We start from the raw sequence: 21200 nt of genomic DNA, 5'->3' as shown, positions 1-21200 counted from the left end.
ATAATAAAAGATATCAGTCCTGCAATATTTCATAAAGCTCCAGCATTGAGAACCTATAGGCCTGTAGGCATCTGCAGTAAAGTTTGCTAACTGCACTGTATATAGTTTGTAAGGGTGGTAGGATGATGGGTGTGGTGGCCTTCATGTCCTCCATGCTTCCCTCCTCGTTGGGCATTAAGAGGGACATGCAGAGCCCATGCCTTCTCCACCTGTCGAACGTATCGCCATACGTCTGATTTTAGCGGATCGGATGGCAGACGGGTGTCAGCGGACGCATCGCCGCTGACATCCGTCTCCCCATAGGAGTCAATGGATGGCCCGCTCAGATCCACCTGAAAAACGGACAGGCGGATCCGAGTGGGCTTGCCATGTGAAAGGGGCCTAAGGCTCAGTTCACACTGGTGCGATGTGGGAAGCCTGCGAATCCAGTGCGGGTTCCTGCATAGCACCTGAATCGCACAGTGGTTCAAACTGAGATCTGCGAACCGCTGGGGATGTCAATGTAAAGTTAATGACACCCCCAGATCGGTTCGTAGATCACAGTGCGACCTGTGAAATGGTGCAGAAATCAGATAGCATAGGTGTGAACACCCATGCAATCCAATACCAGTGTGGACCAAAAAAAGGGTCCTGCACCATTTTGGCACGAATGTGATGTGATTTCAGCCATACAGTTTATATGACTGAAATTGCATCGCACAGATATCGCATGTAATCTCCAATGCGGTGCGGATCACATGCGATGTCTGTCATCGCACTAGTGTGAACCGGCCCTAACTCAGGTATGTGGCTGCCCCAGCACACCTGTAGAGGAAAGAGTCCATCTCTGGGACTACATGCCCCAGTGATCCTCCTGGTCAGTGGGAACTCTGGTAGAACAGCAGCATGAAAACACCCTGTTATCTCCTAGGCCCCCCCCAGGCTCAAACTCCCTGTTCCTTTTATAAGACAAGGAACCAGTGGGTTGGACCCAGTAAAGCCTGCCAAAAAGAAATCCCAGGAACACAATTAACTTTTACAAACCTTTGGCATTTTGAGGCTGAAATGTACTTATTTTCAGGTGTGATCAAATGCATGTGACTGGGCTGTGACTGTCATCAGTAGGTCAGTGCAATACTGTATAAGCCATTTTCACTGCTAACTGCTGCAAATTTGAGATTCTTGTACACATATAAGATCACTGACTTGAGACTTTGTAAATAGTTTCAGAATTTAGCACCACGGATGGTATCAGAGGCCTCAAGAATTCCTCAGGGTGATGAGATGCTATCAGCCTTACACAATGCCATTTGGCTACATGGTACCAATGATTCAGTGCCCGCAGGTAAAAGATTTTATCTTGAAGAATATTCACATTCTGCAGATCTCATAATAGCACTGTTTCTTCTATTCCCGGACAGCATTCAAAAGCCCCTTTGTTTGTCTGTAATGAAACAATGTCTTTTCAGATATTGAATGGCATGAACTATTCAGACCTGAAGAAAGCTGTTATACTGATGACCTATCCTGAGATTTTGGCTGGCAGATCTAAGCTGACATTTTCCTTGAAATGAGAGAAGGGAAACTTGTAAATATGTATTTGAGCAGTAGTCCTGATGGTACCCATAGACATAAGCCAGTTTGGACAATGATCTTATGTCTGTGGGAGACCCTGAAACAGCTAGAATAAACAGTTTCCCGATCACTATTGTATCCCAACCAAAAAGCCTGTACTAACTCCTACTCCCATACCTTCACCTCTACATTAACATTACCCTCAAGCTAAGGTGAGCTGCATTTAAAGGATTTTGCCCTACTCCGCGTTTTATTCTGTTTGAGGCTGGTAAGATTGATAATATGTTTCACTTAACAAGCAATTAATTATTGCCAGAAAATTTAAAATAAACCTAACTAGTGGCCATATCTCCCAACTTTCTGAAGTTGGGAAAGAGGGATATGTTATAGCACAAAGTGTGTAGTCATATTTGTTAGTGTAGACTGCTGGAATTTTATCAGACGAGCATTCTGGTGAGCCAGACAACAAAAAATAATCTGCATGTCGCATTTCATGCTGATGAGAAACGATGTGCTCTGTATGTTAATCCTTTTAGCACTTGCAAACAGGCAAGAAATGTATCCATTCATTTGTATGCATCAGGACCTTGGAGCACATCATGCTCAGGAAAAACTATTGAAAAGTGCCAGACACAGCACTGATATTGCCCTTCAACACAGTGGCTAAACCTTAAACCTGTGGCTAACCTTGCGGCTTCAATACTTTGTCGTTGTCACAGACGGAGTAACACATCAGAGTCACTGACGTTAAACAAATATGTGATTTTCACATGTTAGACCTCGATAGTTACTCAGATAGTACTGAATGCGTCAGCATGACTGCCAGAAAACATGTATTTCCAGAGGTTAGCTATGCAAACCACATGATTTCCCTCATAACATGTTTGATTTAAAGAAACATGGGAGCTTTTATTGCTCTCTCTTCTTCTTCTGAAAATGTTGGTTGTCTGGCGGTCATTATGATCTTCTGCCTTTAATACTTTGAGTCACAGAGATTGATTTACTAAAGGCAAGTAGGGTGGTCATTTTCGCAAGGAAATTTTCACCTTGCAAGGACATTTGCTTTTAGCTTAGTGAGCAAGGTGAAGCTCTTCTGACTTTTATCATCTAATCATGGACAAGCAAAAATACAGCTTTTTTTCTCCTTTCACATGAATGGATATTCTTTGCAAAGTGAATTTTCACCACATTCAGCATTAAGCTAAGTGAAAATTCCCTTGCCAAGTGAACAGCCTATTAGCCTTTAGTAAATCAACCTCACTGAATCCGGAGTGCAGATCAGGAGATTGACTTTTCTGATATGCATACTTGCTTCAGGTCAGGGACATGGAAGGAACTGAAACCTGTGCAGCAGCATAACATGAAGGCAACAAAGTCAGCAAAGATGGCCTAAGTAATTTCTCACAACAGTTTTTTACGAATAATGAATATGAGTATCCTAAATTGATCACAGAATGGATATAAAGAAGTCTACATAGGAACTCTAGAATATTGGAGAGAAAAACAAGAACTGCCCATTTCTCATAGTGAATGTATAGATTTCTAATGATGTTTTCCTAAAGAATAATTCCAGGTATGGCATTTTTTACATAGTTATATTGATCCAGCTTGAACCAATGTAACTATGAAGTGTATATACCATACATGGCCAATGTCCCTCAAAGCTGGAAATCACTAAACTAGACGCCACTAGTTTTCAGGTTCTATGCTTAGCGGCTCCCCTGCAGTACTCTAGTTGGCCATTTGGCATGAGCACCATTCAGAAAATTCTTTGTATTTTCTCAATTCCAAGCATTCTCTCAATGGCACCTGTGTCATGCGCTAATCACCTGTGTTCATGATTCAGCAGGACAGCTGCTTGGCAAGGGACCCAAAAGCTAGTGGAGATCATTGGAATAGCGGTGTCTACTACAGTGATGTCCAACTTTAAGAGGGATCCCACAAGTATGCTATAGACATAGTTACATTCCACTCTGGACCAATGTAATCTCCTAAAAAATGCCATACTTAAAATTCTTCTTTAAATGCTTATGCTTTTTTCAACTAGTACATGCAATATGAAGGTAAGGTAACAACTCAGGAACTAATTCTAGAATTTTATGTCTTAGGATCAGAGTGTATGGACACAACAGCGCTGTCTGCTGATACCATCACACTACTGGGTGAAGCCAATTCCCTGTGGTCACCAAAGGAGCTGCAGTGCATGAGCATAGAAACCTTTGCCAAAACTGTCAACATCCTTTGTGGTTTGAGACGTTTCAATCAATCTCAGCTGTCTGTTCTGAAGGATAAAGCAAAACAGGTACATTTGTGGAACATACAATGTACCTGCACACACAAACACACATGCATGCGCCGTATAGCAATTATTGGGCTTCACGGAAAAGAGAAGAGAACAGGGAAGGAACTGCTCTAGGAAAAAAGACACATCTATAATCTGTGAACATATTTTGTTATGTGTATGATATCATTCAGTTGAAATGTATATTTCATGTTACCTTTTTGTATATAAAACTAGTGTAGTGCTACTCCTGAAGGAGCTGCTGGACTTTTTTACACAAATAGGGTTTTTTTTGGTGGTATTTGATCACCACTGGATTTTTGAAATTATTTTTTACAATATAAATTAAACAAGACCCACTTTAAAAAAAAAAAAAAACTTTCTGCTATAAAACATATCCAATAAAAAAAAAACAAAATAGAATTTCTATATAAATTTTGGCGAAAATGTTTTCTGCTACATGTGTTTGGTAAAAAAAATACGAACAAGTGTATATTGATTGGTTTGAATGAAAGTTATATATATTGGAATTTTTATTTTGTTATTTTTTTTTAATGCTACTAATTGAGGTGAACAGCGACTTAAACTGTGATAGTGAGGTGGGCAATCTGACACTAAAGGCACACGATACGAAAAATCTGAAGTAAAATTTCGCCCGATGAACGATCTGTCGATTTTTGGATCGTTAGTATGGTGCTTTTGATGGCCGATTCTGTTTTTTGTCTGACAAAAGCTGGATGTGCAGACTATAACATTTTTGTCGTACGTGAACTCAGCATCCGATTTTCGTTTAATTAGTACGGTTTTCGTATGAAAAAATCATAAGCAGAAGACTACGCATGCTCAGAAACAAAAGAATACATACAAAACTAGTCAACGCATTACGTCATTTCTGAAATTGTATTCTGTTGTACGAGAATTTTCGTATGGTGAGTAACCTCTTCACGTTCGACATGAGACTAGCATGCAACAAAAAATGGACGTTCAGTCGTCCGAAAATCTGATCGTGTGTACGAGGCTTTACTGACACTATAATATGCATTGTCACTGTACTAATCACACTGGCTGGGAAGGGCTTAACATCTAGGACAATCAAGGGGTTAAATGTGTGCCTAACAATGTTTACTGTGTGTAGCGTGGTGTTTTTACTAAGCAATGTGCCGTTTTTTACTCTCTCCCACTGATCAGCTTGTGCTATAGCGAATAACAGCACAGCTGGGGCGGCGGGCGTGCACTCATGCTCCCCCTACCCGGAAATGCCAAATCACGTACATCTACATGATTTGGTGAAGCGGGGCTGCCCTGCCTCAGTATAAGTGCAGTGGGCAGTCCTGAAGTGGTTTAGTAGCTCTCAGAATCCAGAACGCTGCTGTGCTGGCTTTTTACTGAACAGGCTGCTTCTGGCTTGGCTTGAAGTCTGCAGCTAGGCCAGGCTAAATCTGTAGCAGAGTGATGTCCTGGAGCTTGCTTCCTCTCTCTCTCTCTCCTCTGCGCCTGCTCTTTCTCTTCTGCCCCAGAGAGGCAATGCCCCCAGCACCGAGGTCACCTCCAGACAGCTGGACCCTGGAATTTGCTCCCAGACTGCCAGGCTTCAGAATATTTATGAGCTGCTTCCCCATCTTCTAGGCCCATCCTCCCCAGGGATTGGTGGACGCTTCATGAATATTTAGGCTGCAGCCTCTGTCTCCCTTCCCCACTATGTTCTGGGAATTTTCAGTGAGTTCCAGAAGACAGTTGGAGGTAACAGAGCCTGTGAAGCACTGCCTAGTCTCCTAAACACATTTAACACATGCTCCTTTGCTTACAGGGGAGCCAAACTAAATTACACTACACTAGCAACTGTGAGGGTGCTACACTAATAAAGATGAATAATGGGCTAATTAAAAAATTATAGTAACTTCCTGTGACAGGACAAACTGTTCAACAAAAATGACATTTAAAATGCATGGGACAAACCATATGTCACTGGTATGAGTGCTTGTGATAGTCAGCTTTTATTTAGATGGCTTACGTTTTTTTATAGTAAAACTGTTCTTGTAGACGTTAGCTGGAGTTGGGCTTTAAAGTGATTGTAAAGCTTTGTTTATTTAAAAAAAAAAAACATGTCATACTTACCTCCACTGTACAGCTCGTTTTGCACAGAGTGGCCCTGATCATCAACTTCTGGGGTCCCTCGGCGGCTCTCGCAGCTCCTCCCCACATCGGATAACCCCCTAGGAGAAGTGCTCCCGAGTCCATCATTCGGCGTCCATAGCCGCCGAATGTATGACTCGGCCCTGCCCCCCCGGCGCCCACGTCATTGGATTTGATTGACAGCAGCAGGAGCCAATCGCTGCGCTGCTATTAATCTATCCAATCAAGAGCCAAGAACCCCGGGCAGAGGAAGAGCGTGTCCCCATCGGATGAGGTTCCAGGGCTCAGGTAAATAAAACGGGGGGCTGGGGGGCCGGTCATTGCCAGGTGTTTTTTCACCTTTATGCATAGGATGCATTAACCACTTCAGCCCCGGAAGGATTTACCCTCTTCCTGACCAGAGCACTTTTTGCGATTCGGCACTGCGTTGATTTAACTGACAATTGCGCAGTCGTGCAACGTTGTACCCAAACACAATTGACATCCTTTTTGTCCCACAAATAGAGCTTTCTTTTGGTGGTATTTGATCACCTCTGCGGTTTTTATTTTTTGCGCTATAAACAAAAGAATAGCGACAATTTTGAAAAAAACGCATTATTTTTTATTTTTTGCTATAATAAATATCCCCCAAAAATATATTAAAAAAACGTTTTTTTTCCTCAGTTTAGGTCGATATGTATTCCTCTACATATTTTTGATAAAAAAAATCGCAATAAGCGTATATTGATTGGTTTGCGCAAAAGTTATAGCATCTACAAAACAGGGGATAGATTTATAGCATTTTTATTATTTATTTTTTTTTACTAGTAATGGCGGCGATTTGCGATTTTTATCGTGACTGCGAGATTATGGCGGACACATCGGACAATTTTGACACATTTTTGGGACCATTGGCATTAATACAGCGATCAATGCTATGCAAATGCATTGATTACTGTAAAAATGTCACTGGCAGTGAAGAGGTTAACACTAGGGGGCGATCGAGGGGTTAACTGTGTTCCCTGGGAGGTGATTCTAACTGAAGGGGGAGGGGACTGACTAGAGGAAGTGACGGATTGTGTTTCCTAGATAAAAGGAACACATGATCTGTCACTCTTCTCAGAACAGGGAAGTGTGTGTTTACAAACACTCGTCCCTGTTCTGTGTCTCCTGCTCACGATCACTCGTGGCCGAGCAGGGGAGCTAGCTTGCCACAGTATAACTGCGGCGGCTAGTCGGGAAGCGGTTAAGGTGAAAAAACACAAGGGTTTACAGCCCCTTTAATCAGTTTGTTGCTTACCTAATTCCATTTTAAAAAGCTTAACGTCCATCTAAGACTATCCTTTCCCCAGGGTGATAATGCTACTGTGTGATTTCTCTCCAGAACAAACTGCATTGTCACCCCCAGTACAGTAGGGGGAATATCAACAGATCTACAGGCAGGATAACCAGAATAAAAACCTATGTTATGGGGCACTACTGTGTTAATTCTGATGACAGACTGTAGCATACATGCCATTTTTTATTTTGCTAATAGTTTCTCCTTAAATATTAATGCATAGTTATTTCCATACAGCTCTGGGGTCCACTTTCAGAATGGAAGAGCTATCATGTCACTGCCCTGGGACGCATTGTCACAGCTCTAAATTTCAGTGAAATAGACCAGCTGGATTTAGGTTCCATTGACACTATTTCTGCACTGACCCAGCAAAGTAAATGGACTGCGGCGCAAGTGAGTATTTATATACAGTATACAATATTTTTTGTTCTAACAAATAAGCATTTTTTTACAGGGTACTCCTATGAAAAGGATTCTAAGAGCACTCTTGGGGGAGATTTAGTAAAACTGGAGCAGCTGTGCATGGTAGCCAATCAGCTTCTAACTTCAGTTTGTTCAATTAAAGAGGAAGTAAACCCTGATGGGTTTACTTCCTCTTTGTTTCCCTGCAAAGGTAAAGCATAATGGGCTACTATGCATCGAATAGTAGCCCATTATGTGTCACTTTTCTGACACAGGAGCCTACGATGTCACCGATGTCCCCTCTGCTACAGAGCGTCCATCTTCTTTCTGGGTATCGTAGCGATGACGTCACTCCCGCGCATGCGCCGTAGACAGCGGTGCCTGTCTTTTTGCAAATATCTCCTAAACCGTGTAGGTTTAGGAGATATTTCTTGGACCTACAGGTAAGCCTTAATCTAGGCTTACCTGTAGGTCAAAGTGGTCTGTAAGGGCTTACAACCACTTTAAGGTCCCTTTCACACTTGTGCTACTCCAAAGTCGCGTGATTTTGCCATGATTTCCACAAGACAGTCATACGACTGTGGATCCGACTTTGCCCCACGACTTGAAGTATGACTTCAATGAGCAGGGATGCGACTTTGATTAACAAATAATTAGGGGAAACTCCACACCAATTTTTTTTTTTTTAAAGGCATGAGTTCCCCCTTCATGAGCATACTGGGCCCTTGGTCTGGTATGAATTTTAAGGGGAACCCCCATGCTGAAAAAACGGCGTGGGGTCCCCCCCAAGATCCATACCAGACCCTTATCTGAGCACCAGCCTGGCCGGTCAGGAAAGGGGGTGGGGATGAGCGAGCACCCCCCCCTCCTGAACCGTACCAGGCCGCATGCCCTCAACATGGGGGGTAGGTGCTTTGGGGCAGGGGGACGCCCTGCAGCCCCCCACCCCAAGCACCTTGCCCCCATGTTGATGAGGACAAGGGCCCCTTTCCGACAACCCTGGCCGTTGGTTTCGGGGTCTGCGTGTGGGAGGCTTATCGGAATCTGGGAGCCCCCTTTAATAAGTGGGCCCCCAGATCCTGGCCCCCCACTCTATGTGAATGAGTATGGGGTACATCGTACCCCTACCCATTCACCTGGGGGGGAAAAAGTGTCAATAAAAAAAACACACTAGACAGGTTTTTAAAGTAATTTATTAGGCAGCTCCAGGGGTCTTCTTCCAACTTCGGGGGTCTCTTCTGACTTCTCTGCTCTCTTCTCTTGCTCTCCGTTGTCTTCTCCCGCTCTCTGATTCTTCTCCCACTCTCCGATGCCTTCTGCCGGGCTCCTCCGACAGCTTCTTCCAGCTCTTTTACTAGCGTTGGCCCAGTCTTCTCCGTCGTCTTCCTCCCTCTTCTCTTCTTCCGATGTTAACACGACGCTCTCTCCCACTGTAATGCCGCGTGCACAGTGCGCAACGATTTATATAGGCATGGGAAGTGGTCACTGGGTGATGTCACCAGTGACCCCGCCTCTTTATGACTTCACATGCCCGGGGCAAGATGGGACTCTGATGTCATAAAGGGGTGGGGTCACCGGGTGACATCACCCGGTGACCACATCCCATGCCTATATAAATCGTTGCGCACCGCGCACACGGCATTACAGCGGGAGAGAGTGTCAAGTCAACATTGGAAGAAGAGAAGAGGGAGGAAGACGACGGAGAAGACCGGGCAATGCGTCCCCCTGCCCCAAAGCACCCACCCCCCATGTTGAGGGCATGTGGCCTGGTATGGCTCAGGAGGGGGGGGGCACTCGCTCGTCCCCACCCCCTTTCCTGACCAGCCAGTCTTGTGCTCGGATAAGGGTCTGGTATGGATTTTGGGGGGGACCCCAAGCCACATTTTCGGCGTGGGTTTCTGCTTAAAATCCATACAAGACCGAAGGGCCCGGTATGCTCATGAAGGGGGAACCCATGCTGGTTTTTTCTTTAAAAAAATTGGCGTGGAGTTCCTCTTTATGCACAAGTCGCATGCCAAAGTCGGATCAGTTAATACAGAATCCGACTTTGATCCGACTTCAGAAACAAAATAGTGCAGGAACTACTTTGAAGTCGGCACGACTTAAAGTCGTGCCAATATGAATGGTAGTCATTCATAATCATGGAGAATGACTTGTCATGCGATTTTGCAGTCCAAAATCGTGGGGCAAGTCGTATAAGTGTGAAAGGGGGCTAAGCTTTGTCATTTAGCCTAGGTTCACACTGATGTGGTTGGTGCGTGCCACGTGTGCGTGGAGGCAGCAGCCCATTCATTTGAATGGGCTGCTGTACCTGAGTTTCCCGCAGGGAGAAGGTCCCCCAACCTTTTTTAAAATTGCGGTGGCATGGATATGCATGATGCTTTAACATCATGCGGTTTCACGCACCTGAAAACGTGCTGCTATTTCCAATTCGTAGGGGTGCCATTAAGAATTAATGTCACCCCGGAGGCTCTAATAGGCTTCAAAATAGGGTGAGCTCGGGTCGCAGAGAATGCAACCAGAACCCACTCAGGTATGTTACAACAACAAATGAATATTGTTGTAACACTGATCCTCAATCCGGGCAATCAGAAGTGTGTGTGAGACCCGTTTTCCGATTGGCCAAAAAGAGAAGACTCCCAATTGGCTGAAAAGAGAAGACTCCTGATTGGCCGCGAGGAGGAGGGAGGAAATGGAAGCCGCCACCGCCGTGATAACCCATGGAGAGCAGGAGAACGGGAGGCCACCGTCGCCGAGCAGGGGAAACCTGGAAGCTGATTGTTCTCTGTGCAGAGCTGCACCAGATTTTGCACTCTCCGTCTTAGTAAATCTCACTCTAGGTTTTATATGAGAGATCACAGTAGAAGGGAGAGTCACTGCTCTGACTAAATCATTTAAAATCTAGCTTCACCTTTTAAATAGGTTTCCTGACAGACTCCATGGTAGCCTACGTATGGGTTAATCCCGCCTCTCATAACTCATAGGACCCCACTCCCATAAATCTTTGCTTCTAGTCAGAGACCGTGTTCCTTTTTTGTCCTCCTCCTAGGACCAAGGTAGTCTTACCTTACAAAGTTTTTGGTCCAGTCCTGGTGGTTTGCACGTGAAAATGTGGTTTAGGCGGTGTTCGTTCTGGAGTCCAACTATCTCAGCTATTAGCAGGGTGGACATGGGCGGTTAATGCGATGTCTTGAAGATCTAAATAGCCAACCATTGGCAGGCAAGCGGCAACATGGCCAAACGTCCCAGCTATTAGCGGGAGGCCCCTTCTTGAAATGCCCTGGTCGTGCAGTATGAGCAGCATGGCTCCCAGTCCCAGGCCAGATCGAATTGGTGCCGTGGTGGTAATGTATATAGAGATTATATTGCTTACATGGCAGCTGTGTTTGTTTGTTTTTTGTCTGTTTTTTTCTAGCTCCGTTTCTCTGGCCATGGCGGCTGGGATGCATCTGCGTTCCAGCTCGCCACTTCTCAGGCCATCTGCGCGTGCGCGAGCTGCGATTAAGGTCGAGGCTTGGTTGCATGTGAGCAGTCCGAGCAAGATGGTGGCGCCATGGGGTGGCGTCAGGCACAGCGCAGGTGCGCTGGGTGCACAATGACATCATCTCAGGGCAGCAGGTTCAAATAGCTGTCAGATTCAGCTATTCTTTGGGATGCAGCTGCTTCCCCAAACACATATCTTTGGTGCTTAAGGTAAGAGGCTATGCTGCACTGCCTGACTATGGTTATAACTTACCGTTAAGTCATTTGCTCTTCTTATATGCCTTGTTGATTACTTTCAGTTTTTTTTTTTTTTGAGCCTCTGCCATGGATGTGTCACCGCCCCCCAGTGGCCAACACTTACGCTGCAGGTAGGATGGAATTATTTTTCCCTCTGCCTGTTTGTTTGGGTTTATTATTTAGGAGCACGTTAACTCTTTTTTCCCCTCAGCCCTTGTAGGTCTGAACACCGGCTTTCGGCACGTGAAGATAATGACATTTCTAGATCACAATATCGCCATTCAACGTTAAGTTCTAGACGCCCTAGATCATCTTCTAGACATCATAGTGAAGAACCCAAATCCAAGTCTGGGCGTCATTCTCACCGCCATTCCAGCCGCTCTGAAAGGAGAGCTTGCTGGGGATGTAGAGCTCAGGTCCCAGAGGGTAAATCCCTCTGTGAGTTATGCTATTCTCGAGCTGTAAAGGAAAGAGGAGCTGGAGACAAACAAGTGGAAGCTCTGGTCAGAAAAGTTGTTCAGGAATCTCTGAACAGAACGGATTCCGACTGTACAACCAACCCTCCTGTTGCTCCACCACTAGTTCCTGGTGGGGTCGACCCTGGGACTCCGGGTCCCTCTCGACATAGTCTCTCTTTAAGTGGATTCTTGGACAGGGAGGCAGAGGTGGATGACCCTGGCGCAGGTTTTGATTTTTTCCTGGTTCCACAGTTGGTCAAAGTGGCTAAAAACGCATTGAGATGGGAAGAGCCAGTAGAAGCACCCTCTAAACAGAGGTTATACTTTAAGCATCTCAAGAAAGAATACCCAAACTTCCCCTTCCTGGGTGAACTTGGTGAAATTATTTCAGATGAATTGGGTAAAGTTGAGAGAACAAACTCGCTAATTTCCAAAACAGCAAAAATGTACCCATTCAAGAATGAGGAGGTAAAGCATCTAGAGTCGGCTCCTCTCATTGATGCAGCTCTAATGAGGTTGGTGAGACATGTCACACTCCCTCTGGAAGATACCGTTTCTTTCAAGGATGGCTTAGAGAGGAAGATCAACACTGATGTCAAACGCATTAATATTACGGCAGGTATGGCTTGTAAACCATCCCTGGCTCTTGCAGCCTTGTCCAAAGCTATGGAGGTCTGGACGGATGATGTGGATGCAACTTTAGGAAGCTGAAGCTGGCGTCAGTCTTTCTGGGGGAAGCATCCCTTGATATTATTCGCCTAGTGACACGTGTCATGCTCTCTTCGGTCACAAATAAGCGCGCCTTGTGGCTGTGCCCGTGGGTAGCGGATCCTGCCTCTAAGCAGGCATGGTGTAGAATTCCCTTTGAGGGCTCCTCCCTCTTTGGGAATAAGCTTGACTCTGCCGTTACCCATGCCACGGGGGGGTAAATCAGGGTTCTTACCCCAGGACCATCGCCTCTTGGGTCAGAGAAGAGCTCGACCCAGACAAGATCCGGAGTGTGCTAGAGATGCCTGCTGCTACAGACCTGGCCGCAAGTTCAGGAAGAACTGGAAGAGAAATCAACCTTCCGGACAGAAATCCTCAAAGACAGCCTCTTCTGGGGGATGTAAAGCTTCCAAGTCCTTTTGATACAGGACCTGTTTAGGCGGAGCAGGTTGGGGCCCATTTACTCCTTTTTCAGCACGTCTGGGCAGTCTCGATCAGGGATTACTGGACCGTCAAAACGGTCTCCTCAGGTCATACTTGGGTATTCAGCAGTCCACCTACACACCGGTTTGTACCCACAGTCCTACCTCACTTGGAAGGGTATAAACAAGTTCTTCTATCATATACAGACTCTCTGGTGGCTCAAGGTGCTGCCATTCCAGTACCAACCGAGGAAAAATTTCAAGGGGTTTACTCCCCCCTTTTCATGGTCCTCAAAAAGAATGGCTCCTGGAGGCCAGTCATAGATTTGACCCACCTGAATTCCTTCATCAAGAAGGAGAAATTCAAGATAGAAACACTGCTAACAATACGTCAGGCAATACAACCAGGCGACTGGCTTGTGTTCATAGACCTGAAAGATGCCTATTTCCATGTCCCGATAGGGAGGGAGTTTCAGAAGTATCTTCGGTTTGCAGTGGACCAAATCTATCTTCAATTTACATGTCTCCCGTTCGGGCTTACAACATCACCTCGGTTATTTTCGAAGCTCTTACTGGCTGTCGTGGCACTAATCAGGGTCAGAGGTATCCGGTTGCATCACTATCTGGACGATCTACTTTTACTTTCCCAAGACAGGGAGCAGCTGTTAATACATCAATCTCAGGTCATCTCCACTCTGACCGAGTTCGGTTGGCTGTTAAACAGGGAAAAGAGCCATCTAGAGCCAACACAGTCTCTAATTTTCCTCGGGGCTCAATTCAACACGCTGAAGAGCACCATCTCCTTGCCTCTGGAGAAAATTCCGTAGATCCGGGACAGAATGTCATCATCTCTTCTCAGAGTCTCACAGTGTCTCAAGATAATCGGCACCATGGTGGCCACAGCCCCCCATGGTGAAATGGGCACAATGGAGGATGCAGCCCTTTCAGAAGGGTTTCCTCCAATAGTGGGATCCGGGGTCTCAAGACCATTTTGTCCAGATAGCCCCTTTCATGCGGGGGGCAGTCATGAATGTAAGTCATGAATGTTTAGACCATTTTCTCCCCCCTGGCCTTGATGCATACCCGCATGTTGTGCGGTGTTTACGCATCCCCAGCACATGGGTGTTTGCCGCTTTGACGTACATTGTTTATGCGTTTTTAGCATATGTATACTTAACTACTCTATAAGCCCTTCTTAGTATTTCAGCACATAAGGCCTTTTCTTTCCTTGTATTTTCAGATATTTAATTTTTTCTTCCCCCCCTCTGATCTTTCGCTCGCTGGGACTTCCTGGGGTAGCGTTGTCCCCCTCTGGGGTGGTACACTGGGACCAGTGTGGAGAAGGCGGGGCCAGAGATACGCCTGTTTCCTAATTTTGGTTTCCTGGCGTCCTGTGTGTATTTGCCCCCGAGAATTGCTCCGAAGGTCGGCCTCTCGTCCTGGTCATGCTTGGGTATGTGTTTTTTTTTTTTTTTTTTCCTAGAATGATGTTAAATGCAGTAAACATGTTCAATGCAACTGTATCTAATTACGATATTTCATGTTTTACTAGTGTAAAGTCTGCTTACCATTTGCCCCTGATGAAGGGACTCCTGTAGTCCCGAACCGCGTAGGCTCAGGTAGAAGACTACATGAACACACATTTGGTTCGCTTACCAGCATAATCTTGTTTTTACTGTTAAACTGATCCACATGACTGTATTTGAAAAATTTTTTTTCGATATGTATATTTTTGTATATCTGTGTTAATAAAATTGTTTTTTATTCTTACTCCGTTGCCTTCAAAGTCCCACCATTTTTTGAGGGGTCATTTTCCTTTCTCCGTATGTTAGGGATGGCGGCAACTTTTGTGACATTATTGGATGGTACCTTCCCCCTTTTTTGATTCTTTCATGCGGGAGAGTCTTCCCTGGTGGCTGCAGCGGAAAAATCTCCTCAATTGCCATTCCATAGCACCCGTCTCCTGGATCACGGTGACAACTGATGCCAGCAACAGAGGCTGGAGTGCTCTCTGTCTGATGGAGGTAGCTCAAGGCAAATGGGATTTCCCATCCCGAAGGGTAGTGTCGAATGTTCTGGAGCTCCGAGCAACCTTCTGTGCTCTACAAGCATTTCTCCACTTGACATCGGGAGCCTCAGTTCTCCTGATACAACAGAAGTATCATATATCAAGAGACAGGGAGGTACCCACTGTCTCTCCTTACTGAGGGAAGTAGACACGATCATGTCCTGGGCCCAGGCGAACTTGGCAAATCTGACAGCTGTTTATCTCCCCGGAAAGCAGAACTTTATTTCAAGGGTTTCCCTGGACAACAGCTAATGGTCTCTCCACACCAAGGTCTTCAACTGGGTCCTGTCTCTGGGAATCATGCCAGAGGTAGACCTGTTTGCCTCCCCATGCAACTTCAAACTGAAGAGGTATTACACGAGATGTCGTTGTCCTCAGGCCTTCGGAGTGGATGCTCTGACGGACCAGTGGAGATTCAACAGGGCCTATGCTCTGGGAAGAAGCCGAAGTAGTGGCAATTGACCCGTATTGGCCCAACAGACCACGGTTTCCTCTGCTGATGCAGCTCATCGTCCGGGATCCAGTTCCTCTCCCTTCCAGACCAGATCTCCTGTTGCAGGGAACAACTCTTCACCCATGCCCAACCCATCTGCACCTGATGGCTTGGTTTTTGAGAGGGGAAGGCTGGAAGCCCTGAGATGTCCAAGTAGGGCTATCGCTACATTGCTGAACACCAGAAGAGCAAGTACCAACAGAGTTTACCAAAGGATTTGGTCAAAATTTGCAGATTATGTTTCCCGTAATGATCCAAAGATACAGGATATCCTTGGCTTTCTACAAACAGGCCTGGATCTGTCCTTATCAGTCAGTTCTTTACGGGTTCAGGTTTATGCAATTTCTGCCTTCATATGTGTATCCTGGGCCAGACACCCTCTTACTAGGCAGTTTTTCAGAGGAGCAATGAGGCTCAGACCTCAAAGAAAGCCGAAATTTCCAAGTGGGACCTTCCTCTTGTCCTGGATTTCTTCTCAGGAAGAGAAATACAACATATGTATCAGTTATCTATTAAAGAACTTTCTCTCAAAGTTGCCTTTCTAGTGGCCATAACATCGGCTAAGAGGGTCTCCAAAATTGGTTCTTTAGGATTCAAGGAACCATTCCTAACTTTCTTTCCTGATCGAGTGATCTTGATTCATATGTTAGGATCAAATCCCAAAGTAACATCTGTCTTCCACCAGAATCAGGAGATTGTTCTTCCTACGTTCTTCAGGTCTACTGAGGACTCTAGTATTCACCCTCTAGATGTTGGAGAAGTTTTGAAACAATATTTAGAAGCCACAGCTTCTTTTCGCCAGTCTGAACATCTGTTCGTTCTCTTCAATAGAAAAAACAAAGGATTGTGTACTTCTTCTAGAACAGGGGTCTCAAACTGGTGGCCCTCCAGCTGTTGCGGAACTACAAGTCCCATCATGCCTCTGCCTGAGGGAGTCATGCTTGTAACTGTCAGCCTTGCAATGCCTCATGGGACTTGTAGTTCCGCAACAGCTGGAGGGCCGCCAGTTTGAGACCCCTGTTCTAGAACCATCGCAACGTGGATTGTTTAGGCCATTCAGTGGGCTTATAAGTCTAAGGGTTTGGCTCCTCCGGAGGCAGTGACCGCTCATTCTACCAGGAGCATTTCTACATCATGGGCAGCCTCCTGACATGTCGCCCCGGAAGTAATTTGCAAAGCGGCCTCATGGTCGTCAATTAACACGTTCATGATGTACTACTGCGTAGAACCGGCCTCCTTGTCTTCGGTTAATTTTGGTTTACATATTTTGTCTGTTGGTGGTGCCAATTAAACCTTTTTTCTTTGACCAGCAATTGCCCACCCGGGTGTGTATGGCTAGTTATTTCCCATACATAGGCTACCATGGAGTCTGTCAGGAAAACTGAAAATTTCCTATCAAATACTTACCGTAATTTTCCTTTCCTGATGGACTCCATGGCAGCAGGAGTTCCCTCCCATTTGCTGGAGTAGGCTAAGTTACGGAACATGGTCTCTGACAGGAAGCAAAGATATATGGGAGTGGGGTCCTATGAGATATGAGAGGCGGGATTAACCCATACGTAGGCTGCCATGGAGTCCATCAGGAAAGGAAAATTACGGTAAGTATTTGATAGGAAATTTTCAGTTTTCTTACAACAAAAGTTAAGGATTATCTGCAAAATATAAAAAGGAACTGAGAGCTTTACCTACTGACTGCATATAAAAATTTAAACTATTCATATGCAATATTTTATGCGTGACCGACTAAAAAAGATATATTTATTAATTTTATTTTTATTTAATCCTAACCATAATAACTAAAAAAAGATTTAAACCCTCTACATTTCCTTTATGTAGCAAGGAAGCATGACTCATGGCTAATCCACTTTTCCTCTAGTACTTAACTTCAAATCTCTATACTTATTACAATAACACAGATATGGGAACGCAAGGATGTAAAAAAACATAAAGGTCTGCTCAAACATTATACTAAAGCAAACAAATAAAATTGCAACCCACGTGCTTACTAAAAATAAATTAAACTTCCCCCGTAAAGAGTCTCTAAACACAAGAACAAAACAAATTTAGCAACTTACTAGTCCGTAGATGTGGTAGCTGCATTCCTTTTCTTTTCCAGGCTTATTTTCTGTAATTTTTCACCTGATGATCCTGCCAGTAGCACACTTCTTGTCTTAGGGTGACAACATTACAGGCATGTCAAATTGGTGGCCATCCAACTATTGCGGAACTACAAGTCCCATCATGCCTCTGCTTCTGGGAGTCATGCTTGTAACTGTCACCCTTGCAATGCCTCATGGGGCCATCAGTTTTACACCCGTGCATGTATTGCATCTATGGAAGAGCAACTTCTCATCATATCCATGACTTATGGGGCAGTGTTTTATAGTTAATAGAACTGAGCTGGGAACAATGCTAATAGTGCAGCAAAAGCGGTGAGAACTAGAGTTTATCAACTCCCAAGATTTCTGACAGGCTCAACAAACAGAACAAAACACTTTCAGTAGTACATTTAACAGATCAAAAGGAAGCAAATAACAGAAATGCATTGGCTTTATTAAAGCAGTATTAAACCCAAAAGCAAACATTTATTAAATTGCAGCTCATCAATTCTTAGATGCAGTGGTTGCATTCGTTTTCTTTTATAGGCTTTCTTTCCTTTATTTTCTTCTGGTAAGAAAGCCATTGGCTGAGAGCGCTGACCGGAGTGTTCTGGCGAGGGCGCTGTCCCCCTGTCAGAATACAACTGCTCAGTGGGGGAGATTGCTGTACTAACATCGGACTGTTAGTACAGCGGTCCAACCGGAGCTGTCCGTTTTTTTCCATTCAATTGTGTACCAGGTTTAAATCTGCTAGTGCATCTAACACTCCCTTCCCCCCAGACTGACAATGCTGCTGTCCAAAGGTGCCCCTGTGCTCCATCATACAGAGTGGGGACACTCTAATACAGGAGGTATGTTACTGGCCAGATCACCAGATGAAAACAGAAGGAATAAAGCCTTGAAAAAGAAAACTAACGCAGCCACCACATCTAACAAATGATAAGCTGCAATTTAGTACATTTTTGATTATGGGTTTAATGCTGCTTTATGTGCTGGTTAAACCCTGGAATGCAGGGCGGTAAACCCTTTTCCAGCATCACTGCAGTTGCGATCTGCAGCAGGTGTCAATGTTAAGTTAACAACAACCCAAATGCAAGTCGCAAATGCATTGCATTTACCTGCAGCGGATCGCATGGTACAGAAGTACAATGTGATCTGGTTGCAGTACATGCACTACTTTTGGTACGGTCCAGTGCAAATCAGCCCATTCAAAATGAATGTGCTCATATTGCACCGCACTACACAGCATGTGAATCGCACAAGAATGCGCAGCAGGTTTCTGTGCAATTCCTAGTGTGAACCGGCTTTAAAGTGGTTGTAAATTCTTGTGTTTTTTTTTCTATAAAAATAACAAACATGCCTATACTTACCTGCTCTGTGTAATCGTTTTGCACAGAGCAGCCCCAATCCCATCCCGAGGCCTGCTGCTGCGTCCAATTAACATAGACAGTGGGACTCGGCCCAGCCCCCCCACGCTCTTGTGTCACTGGATTTGATTGAAAGCAGGGGGAGCCAATGGCTCCTGCTGCTATGAATCTGTCCAATAAGGAGAGAGACAGTGGCTTAAGCCGCTGAACCTGTGCACATCGCTGGATCGGATTGGGCTCAGGTAAGAAAAATGGGAGGCTTGGGGGGGAGCTGCAGCAAAGAAGGTTTTTCACCTTAATGCATAGAATACATTAAGATGAAAAATCTTGAGGCTTTACAACTATTTTTTAGTGAAGCACATTAATGTTCAGCAGCAGATACTTTCACATTGAGAGGGGACCACAGTGGAGGGGGGGCAAGACACACACAGGGGGAGGTTGCACTCACTTTCATGAAGTGAGTGTGGGCATCAATCCACGAGTGCCGAGCTCGTATGCCTCCAGGAGTGTCACCAATCTGGAATCTGTCCCCGTGCCTGGAAACTGGAATATGTTCCCGTGCCTCTCTCCTCAGTGTTCGTCAGGTAGAGTAGTGATGTACAGTGTGAGGGGGAAAGAGACGCACATAGCGTGATCCCATATAAAAGGTATATTTATTTAATAAAACAAGTCCAATCAACTTACATTTAAAACAATGCTGCAGTGTGTAGTAACTACGAGCGCCGAGCTTGTCTCCTGTTGTTTGTCTGTGGCAGCGTCCCGTGCTCCAATCCTAATGCATATCGTCACATCACGTGACTTCTTCTGGAGGCATACGAGCTCGGCACTCGTGGATTGATGCCCACACTCACTTCATGAAAGTGAGTGCAACCTCCCCCTGTGTGTGTCTTGCCCCTCCTCCACTGTGGTCGTTGCAGAGTTATTTTACATGCTGTATACTTTTTATTTTTTATATTTTGCTTGGCATATTCATCATTGTCACTGCCTGTATACACGGAACGTCTACACCTGCGGGTCATTTGCAACACAGGCTGTACACCTTACAGCTGTAAGGTAAGCGGCTTGCAAACACGGAGGTGTCCTCACTGAAGACCCCCCCTCCCTTCACGATTGGACTTGTTTTGTGTTTCTCATCACGTGTTTTTGTTTTTTGGACTGGGTGATAGAACTAATATTCATGTTTGTCCTAGGGATTTGTCACTTGTAGTTCACCAGGATTTGGCACGTTTTTGCTAATGGGGCTTTATATATTAGGTTTTGTCTGCCCGCAACACGTCATGTTGATCAGCTACGTTGCACTGCACTGCATCCCCACCATGTTCTTTTAGCATGTAGGATCTATTCATGCATTGGCCCGTTTCTGCTTTTTTAGTTCACTTTGCCACTTTAGTCATCTTTGTAGCTTCCCTCCCCCCAACCCCTTCATCACAGCGCAACTACCATCTTCCCCCACTTTAGATACTTTCACATATTATCATCCTATAAGATACAACAAAAGGTCTTTCTTTTTTCCTCAGTCTTAGATAACTTGATTCTGTTTTCTGTAGAATACATATTCATTTTCTAAATAACGTAAATTAAGGTAAAAAATTAATTAATAATTATAATGTTAAAAAATGAAGGTTATTATCTTTGCAGGCAAAGGCCATACTACATGGGTTCTTGAATGATTCGGGAAAATCACTAAGAGACTTGAAGAGCTTTGAACTGGCAGGATTAGGAGGCAGCTTGTGTGCTGCTGAACCTGAGCAGATAGTTCAGATCAAGCCTACAGAATTTCGGTATGTTTTCTTACAGAAATGATTTATTGATTAATGGTTAAAGAGCAGCTACTGCATGTTTAAACTTGGCAATTTGCAAGAAAATTGTGACTCATCATTTATATAAAATGCTATTAGTCCATACATAGTACAGTAGAACCTTGGCTTACGAGCATAATCCGTTCCAGGAGAATGCTTGGAATCCAAACCACTCGCATATCAAAGCGAGTTTCCCCATAGAAGTCAATTGAAACAAAGATAATTCTTTCCGCATTGACTTCTATTACATGCAATACCGTATGTGGCCAGAGGTGGGGGGGTGCCGGAGAGCCTTGGAAATACTCGGGGACAGCTTGGCTGAACTCAGAAAGCCTCAGAAACACTCAGGAACAGAGTATTTCCGAGTATTTCTGAGTG

At 44.8% G+C, this 21200-nt stretch overlaps 1 protein-coding gene across 1 annotated transcript in view; it reads left to right on the top strand.

Annotated features, from left to right (window-relative positions):
- Positions 1-21200, top strand: part of OTOA (otoancorin) — a 176114-nt gene that overhangs the window by 139796 nt on the left and 15118 nt on the right. The window contains exons 18-21 of the mRNA XM_073635201.1: positions 1204-1324; positions 3663-3856; positions 7524-7679; positions 20662-20804. Coding sequence (XP_073491302.1) covers positions 1204-1324; positions 3663-3856; positions 7524-7679; positions 20662-20804 — 614 coding nt within the window. The remainder of the gene's footprint in view (positions 1-1203; positions 1325-3662; positions 3857-7523; positions 7680-20661; positions 20805-21200) is intronic.

Source organism: Aquarana catesbeiana, linkage group LG06 (genome assembly GCF_042186555.1).
Source record: "Aquarana catesbeiana isolate 2022-GZ linkage group LG06, ASM4218655v1, whole genome shotgun sequence".
In the NCBI taxonomy this organism is placed as follows: domain Eukaryota; kingdom Metazoa; phylum Chordata; class Amphibia; order Anura; family Ranidae; genus Aquarana; species Aquarana catesbeiana.
Note: the sequence above shows the minus strand (reverse complement) of the source record. Positions and strands in the feature narration are given on the sequence as shown.